This window comes from Rhinopithecus bieti, unplaced genomic scaffold, assembly GCF_001698545.2.
Source record: "Rhinopithecus bieti isolate Rb0 unplaced genomic scaffold, ASM169854v2 scaffold_19200, whole genome shotgun sequence".
NCBI lineage: Eukaryota > Metazoa > Chordata > Mammalia > Primates > Cercopithecidae > Rhinopithecus > Rhinopithecus bieti.
The window spans coordinates 136,260-143,022 of NW_016809419.1; the positions used below are offsets into that span (position 1 = coordinate 136,260).

Sequence of the window (6,763 nt, forward strand, 5' to 3'; positions counted from 1 at the left end):
AAAAAAAAAAAAAAAAAAAAAAAAAAAAAAAGAAGGTGTCTCTATTGTAAAAGGAGAAGTGAAGAATGAGAACCTGTACTGCAGGTGTTTCCTTAGGAAGACCAATTTTGGGAAAGTTGAGGTTCTGGAAATTAAATCCCTTACATCTCCCAAGTTCCAGTCCCCGCGGAGGTTTTTTATGTTCCCCATTTTGAAAGCTGTAGACTTTGACGACTGGAGAGAAGTGATGTGGGATTGTTCAATGGACGGGTGTTTGCGATTCTATGACTCAGCGTTAGGGATGTAGTAAATTCTGTGAACCTAGTTAAGCGGCAAGATGCCCACCACTTGTGGAAATGGGAGTCTTAGCGATTGGGACCTTGTTAATCTTTCTGGTTTCCTCATAAGCTCACCTCTGGACCCAGCCTTGCCTCCACGACTCCCTCCAACCTCCCTAAACTCAACGAGGTGGGTATCAAGTCTGTTTCTTCATCCTTCATTCTTTTTTCCCCCTCTCCCAGAAGAGGAGGAGGAAACCCCAAGTATTTTATGAGCCTCATTTCGTTTCACAGCAGCCCTCGCAGAGGCTCAAACTCTCCTCCAAGCCCCACCCCATCATCGTCCATCCGCAGACCCTGGGCCTCCACGACAAAGCCCGGCCTCACAGTCAGCACTGACAGCCCTTCGAGGACCCCCTCTGGAGAAGGAGAACCATTCAGGTCCCAACCGTCTGGTTGGTCATTAGTTCTGTGGTGAAGCTTGAAAAGCAAATCAGCAACAATAGTAATAATAATAACACTTTTGTATGGCGCGTTGTGCTCATTTGTACGCATGTGTTATAACGATCGCGGGACGCAGCACCTGGCAGTAGAAGCAGCTGCTGGACAGCGGCAAGGAGCGCGCCGCCCTTGCAGGGGAAGGGGCTGGGTCAGCCGAATAAGCCGCGGAAATGGGAACCTGGGGGACAGGAAAGCAGGGCCAGATAGCTTGCCAATAGTCTAGTTGAAGAAAAAGGTTTTACTTCCCTTTTAAGAGACTTCTGCCATTCCCTGAAACCCTGCGCAGCTTTGGAAAGCCCAATTCCTAAACCACCCTGTTCAGTTCCCCTGCCCCTCCTTGGAAAGGAGGCTCCGTCCTCCCCACGCGCCACTCGCCGGGCGGTTGGGCCCCAGGGAGGAAGTTTCTGATTGGAGGAGTCAGAGAAGCACCGGGCGAAAAGAGCTCCACTGGCTGCGCACCGAAGTTCTGGCGTAGCCAGCGCCGTACGGCAAAATGGCGGCCCCCAGCTGCTTTGGGACGCCCGGGTTCGGGGAGACAAACTCCGACCTGGACAACAGCGCTGACTATGTGGGCGGCACTGGAGGTGTTCGCGGGGCGGGCCTACGGCCACTTCCGGCCACAGGAAGCCTTGTTCCGTACGACAATATGGCGGCGCTTAGTTGCATGCAGGCGGAAACTCTGTGGCTTCCGGTCCGTAGTGGGGCCTGCGGTGGGAGTGGGAAGGAAGGCGGAGGGAACCATGCGAGGTTCTGAGATCTGCGGCGAGGGTCGCCTCCAGAGACGGTTTCTGAGGTGGGGGCCGGACGGTGCGGGGATCAGAGGCGGGGGCGGGGATATCGAGGCAGAGGTATTGGGGAGAGCCGGGCTCTGAGTCTGAGGGGAAAACTGTGGTACCTTCCTATCCCTGAAAGGGAGTGGGGCGGCCGGGGGCTGAACTGGGGAGGGGATTTGGCGGGAAGCGCATCTACCGGACCGGCCGGACCCAGGGTTGGGATCTAAGAGGAATCGGGAGAGCGTAGCGCGGTGCGGGGGGACTTCTAATTAGTTACAGGTCACCGAGAGAATGGGGGAAATTAGGGTGGGGTGAAAGGGAGGGGACTTGGGTAAAATATCTTCAACCTAAAGACCCAGTTTGAGGAGACTTATCTGAGGGTGAAATATGGAGATAATTCAAGGAGGGGAAAAGAGAACGGACTGTTGGGAGGGAACCTCTTTCACCTCAGAGAGTCTAGGAGTTGGGGTGATCATTCAGGATGGGGCGGGTGTGGGGTTGACTTGCTTGAGGGCAGAGGGGGCAAACACATGAGGTGGCGCCCACAGGAGTGTGTTGTCTGTGCATGGGGGTGTCAGGACGATTTAGGGAGCAGTGTGGGAGAAAGAACCAACTTGCCAACTCTGAGAAATAGTGGGGAAATGAAACAGAAAGACCGGAAATCGACGTGAGGGGAAATGCAACAGAAAGACCGGAAATCGACGTGAGGGGTGGAGCAGAAGGTGGCAACTTAAGGTGTGTGGGGGGGTTGACCCCCCCACACTACTTGAAGGGCCCGAAAAGCATATAGAACTAATGGTTATTGAAATCAGGTGGTGAAGACAGTGTTGGTCAGGGCTGGATGTTACTGAAACCCAAGGAGTTCAGAAAATGCGTGAGGTGAAGGGATGGGGCTATACTGGAGGGGCTCATTCTGAGGCCCCATCCCCTTCCAGCAGGAGTTCTGAAATCCCCACCACTTCCTCCCTCCGGGGGATTTGATTCCCCCATGGCCACCGCTAACAGCATCATCGTGCTGGATGATGATGACGAAGATGAAGCAGCTGCTCAGCCAGGGCCCTCCCATCCACTCCCCAGTGCGGCCTCACCAGGGGCAGAAGCCCCTAGCTCTTCTGAGCCTCATGGGGCCAGAGGAAGCAGTAGTTCGGGCGGCAAGAAGTGCTACAAGCTGGAGAATGAGAAGCTGTTCGAAGAGGTGAGCTTTAGCGGGGAAGATTGTTGTACCCCAGGGAGGGGGATGGCTGACTGGCTCTCCTGTCCTTTTTTCCCCGCTAACCCCACTCCCCTTTCTCTCAACCCCCTCCCTTGTCTCTCTTCCCCTTCCTTCTTCCCCTGAACCTTCTAGTTCCTTGAACTTTGTAAGACGCAGACAGCGGACCACCCTGAGGTGGTCCCATTCCTCTGTAACCGGCAGCAACGTGCCCACTCTCTGTTTTTGGCCTCGGCGGAGTTCTGCAACATCCTCTCTCGGGTCCTATCTCGGGCCCGGTGCCGGCCATCTAAGCTCTATGTCTACATCAATGAGCTCTGCACTGTTCTCAAGGCCCACTCAGCCAAAAAGAAGCTGAACTTGGCCCCTGCTGCCACCACCTCCAATGAGCCCTCTGGGAATAACCCTCCCACACACCTCTCCTTGGACCCCACAAATGCTGAAAACACTGCCTCTCAGGCCCCAAGGACCCGTGGTTCCCGGCGGCAGATCCAGCGCTTGGAGCAGCTGCTGGCGCTCTATGTGGCAGAGATCCGGCGGCTGCAGGAAAAGGAGTTGGATCTCTCAGAATTGGATGACCCAGACTCCACATACCTGCAGGAGGCACGGTTGAAGCGTAAGCTGATCCGCCTCTTTGGGCGACTATGTGAGCTGAAAGACTGCTCTTCACTGACCGGCCGTGTCATAGAGCAGCGCATCCCCTACCGTGGCACCCGCTACCCTGAGGTTAACAGGCGCATTGAGCGGCTCATCAACAAGCCAGGGCCTGATACCTTCCCTGACTATGGGGACGTGCTTCGGGCAGTAGAGAAGGCAGCTGCCCGACACAGCCTTGGCCTCCCCCGACAGCAGCTCCAGCTCATGGCTCAGGATGCCTTCCGAGATGTGGGCATCCGGTTACAGGAACGACGTCACCTCGATCTCATCTACAACTTTGGCTGCCACCTCACAGATGACTATAGGCCAGGTAGGGGGTTAGTGGGATGCCTCTCAGTGACCCTTATATGTCAGGTATGAGGCGGATGGGGCATCTCTCTAGTCCTTTCTAGGGTTTGTACTCTTCTAGGCCCTTCCACAGCTGAGTGCTCTGACTTTATGTCTTCACACGTAGGCATTGACCCTGCACTATCAGATCCTGTGTTGGCCCGGCGCCTTCGGGAAAACCGGAGTTTGGCCATGAGTCGGCTGGATGAGGTCATCTCCAAATATGCAATGTTGCAAGACAAAAGTGAGGAGGGCGAGAGAAAAAAGAGAAGAGCTCGGCTCCAAGGCACCTCTTCTCACTCTGAAGACACCCCCGAAGCCTCCTTGGATTCTGGTGAGGTGTGGATGGGGTAAAGCCTTCAGAGAGACATTGTCCTTCCCCTGCACTGGCCACCAGGGAGTCCAGGTTGACTGATGGGGGAGCATGAGAAGGAATGCAAGAACCAAACCCTCTGGGGCAAGGGATTCCTTAGAGAAACTTTTTTGTCCCCCAGGGCCCTAGTGGAATGGCATCCCAGGGGTGCCCTTCTGCCTCCAAAGCCGAGACAGATGATGAAGAAGATGAGGAGAGTGATGAGGAAGAGGAGGAGGACGAGGAGGAGGAGGAAGAAGAAGAAGAGGAGGAGGCCACAGATTCTGAAGAGGAGGAGGATCTGGAACAGATGCAGGAGGGTCAGGAGGACGATGAAGAGGAGGAGGAAGAGGAAGAAGCAGCAGGTATGTCAAGGGAACATTCTCCTCACCTGCCATTTCTGTTTTTGTTAGGCATAAGCCGCCTGTTTGAGACCTTTCCCTTCCTCCTCCTAGTGTCCTCTCAGCAGTATTTTTTCCCCTCATTCTCGGGCTACCCTCCCCGCTTTTCTTCTTTTCCAGGTAAAGATGGAGACAGGAGCCCCATGTCCTCACCACAGATCTCCACTGAAAAGAACCTGGAACCTGGCAAACAGATCAGCAGGTCTTCAGGGGAGCAGCAAAACAAAGTGTCACCATTGTTACTGTCAGAAGAACCCCTGGCCCCCTCCAGCATAGATGCTGAAAGCAATGGAGAACAGCCTGAGGAGCTGACCCTGGAGGAAGAAAGCCCTGTGTCTCAGCTCTTTGAGCTAGAGATTGAAGCTTTGCCCCTGGATACCCCTTCCTCTGTGGAGATGGACATTTCCTCTTCCAGGAAGCAATCAGAGGAGCCCTTCACCACTGTCTTAGAGAATGGGGCAGGCATGGTCTCTTCTACTTCCTTCAATGGAGGCGTCTCTCCTCACAACTGGGGAGATTCTGGTCCCCCCTGCAAAAAATCTCGGAAGGAGAAGAAGCAAACAGGATCAGGGCCATTAGGAAACAGGTAATAACAACAGGAGGAGGAAGAGGGAAGCCAAGGAGGGATTGCAGGGGACTTTCGGAGAGGAATATTGGGGAACTGAGTCTGCTGGGAGAGACTGGACTGCCCTCCTCCAGCCTCAGTCTTCCCTTACCCCTCCACATATTTGTTTCGGTTTCTAGCTATGTGGAAAGGCAAAGGTCAGTGCATGAGAAGAATGGGAAAAAGATATGTACCCTGCCCAGCCCACCTTCCCCGTTGGCTTCCTTGGCCCCGGTTGCTGATTCCTCCACAAGGGTGGACTCTCCCAGCCATGGCCTGGTGACCAGCTCCCTCTGCATCCCTTCTCCAGCCCAGCTGTCCCAAACCCCCCAGTCACAACCTCCTCGGCCTGGTACTTGCAAGGTAAGAAGGGGAGGCCGTGTTTCTTCTGATAATTTGTTCTCTTTCATTGTCTGTTTTAGCTGCTCTGTCTGAATATTGCACCTGCCACATCCTGTCTCTTCCTTTTTCCCACCCGTTTTATCCTGTAAATCCTCCTGTTTCTTTTCTCCTGTACTCCAGATCTCTCTGACTCTTTGTCTCTCACTTCCCTGCAGACAAGTGTGGCCACACAGTGCGATCCAGAAGAGATCATCGTGCTCTCAGACTCTGATTAGCTGCCTCCCCTTCTCCCTGCCTCCAGAATGTTTTGGGATAGCATTTGGAGGAATGTGGGAAGCAGATGACTGAGGAAGGGATGGACTAAGCTAATCCCCTTTTGGTGGTGTTTCTTTAAAAAAAAAAAAAAAGCTTAAGTTTTACACAGAAACATTAATAAACAATAAAGTTCTTTTCTTACTGTATCACTGTCTTTTTCTTGTCCTTCTGTTACAGATTGGCATTAGCTGTCCCCTTGCTCAGGGTTAGCCCGATATCCCCGGGGTAGTCCCGATCTGCCCTTTCTAGCCTGGTCTTTTGTTGTTGTTGTCTCGCTATGTCGCCCAGGCCAGAGTGCAGTGGTGCGATCACAGCTCACTGCAGCCTGGACCTCCCAGTCTCAAGTGATAATGCCTCAGCCTCCCGAGTAGCCGGAACTACAGGCGCGTGCCACCATACCTGGCTAATTTTTTGTTTTTGTTGTTTGTATTTTTTGTAGAGACAGGGTTTCGCCATGTTGTTCAGGCTGTACTTTTTTTTTTTAAGTGCTTCAGCCGCCTTAACGCACTTTACTTTTTCACTTCGTGCAGTAGGAGTGAAAAAGCCAATGAGAGGCCGACTTCAAGGTTATTTGGCCAATCCAGGCCCGGAGAAAGGGGGCGGGGCTTCAGGGGGCTGTAAAGAGCTCGGAGAGGGCGATTAGATCCCACCAACCAGCTAATGGTCACAGTTCAGAGGCGGAGCCTGGGGAACGATACCTGAACCCATCGCCAATGGGAAAAGACAGGCTTATAGCTTTAAAGGGGAATAAATGCTTCGGCCGAACCAAATCCTGAGTTCCCAGCGGAGGAGGGGACCTGATCTTTTAAGGTGGAATGAGGCGACGGTTCTTTAAAGGCAAAGTGGCCGAGTCGGCCGAGTATTGCCCAGCGGCACGGGCGGGGTGCCCGGCTGTGCCTTTAAAGGCAGAGGGGCGGGAGGCGGAGCGGAGGCGGAGGGCGGAGGGAGTCGGCGCAAGATGGCGGCGGGAGGGGCCCAGGCTGCTGCTCTGGCTGCCGAGTGAGGGGCGGGGGGGGCCCGGGGG

At 54.1% G+C, this 6,763-nt stretch overlaps 3 protein-coding genes across 6 annotated transcripts in view; all 3 read left to right on the forward strand.

Moving 5' to 3' along the window:
* The window catches only part of LOC108540272 (proline-rich receptor-like protein kinase PERK3), a 29,780-nt gene extending 28,990 nt beyond the window's left edge, over positions 1 to 790 (forward strand). Inside the window, exons 2-3 of the mRNA XM_017889244.1 lie at positions 388 to 447; positions 552 to 790. Coding sequence (XP_017744733.1) covers positions 388 to 447; positions 552 to 735 — 244 coding nt within the window. The 3' untranslated portion in view covers positions 736 to 790. The remainder of the gene's footprint in view (positions 1 to 387; positions 448 to 551) is intronic.
* Positions 791 to 1,386: 596 nt separating this feature from the next.
* Positions 1,387 to 5,885, forward strand: DAXX (death domain associated protein). Of its 4 annotated transcripts, none has more exons than XM_017889247.1 (8): positions 1,387 to 1,551; positions 2,467 to 2,726; positions 3,201 to 3,708; positions 3,853 to 4,064; positions 4,220 to 4,442; positions 4,599 to 5,064; positions 5,223 to 5,445; positions 5,640 to 5,885. In XM_017889247.1, the coding sequence occupies exons 2-8, from the start codon at positions 2,520 to 2,522 to the stop codon at positions 5,697 to 5,699; spliced, it is 1,899 nt and encodes a 632-aa protein (XP_017744736.1). In that variant the 5' UTR covers positions 1,387 to 1,551; positions 2,467 to 2,519; the 3' UTR covers positions 5,700 to 5,885. The 4 variants fall into 4 exon arrangements, with proteins under 4 accessions (XP_017744736.1, XP_017744738.1, XP_017744734.1 ...); XM_017889249.1 differs by having other exon boundaries at positions 2,537 to 2,726; positions 2,877 to 3,708; XM_017889245.1 differs by having other exon boundaries at positions 1,388 to 1,551; positions 2,877 to 3,708.
* Positions 5,886 to 6,489: 604 nt separating this feature from the next.
* The window catches only part of ZBTB22 (zinc finger and BTB domain containing 22), a 3,845-nt gene continuing 3,571 nt past the window's right edge, over positions 6,490 to 6,763 (forward strand). The window contains exon 1 of the mRNA XM_017889251.1: positions 6,490 to 6,549. The gene's annotated coding sequence lies outside the window, so the exon portion shown is untranslated. The remainder of the gene's footprint in view (positions 6,550 to 6,763) is intronic.

Coding starts and splice junctions, on each gene's coding strand:
- DAXX (XM_017889249.1), top strand. CDS start 1,499: ATGCGAGGTTCTGAGATCTGCGGCGAGGGTCGCCTCCAGAGACGGTTT. Junction 4,065..4,219: donor CCTCCTTGGATTCTGGTGAG/GTGTGGATGGGG, acceptor TTTGTCCCCCAG/GGCCCTAGTGGAATGGCATC. Junction 5,065..5,222: donor TCAGGGCCATTAGGAAACAG/GTAATAACAACA, acceptor TTCGGTTTCTAG/CTATGTGGAAAGGCAAAGGT.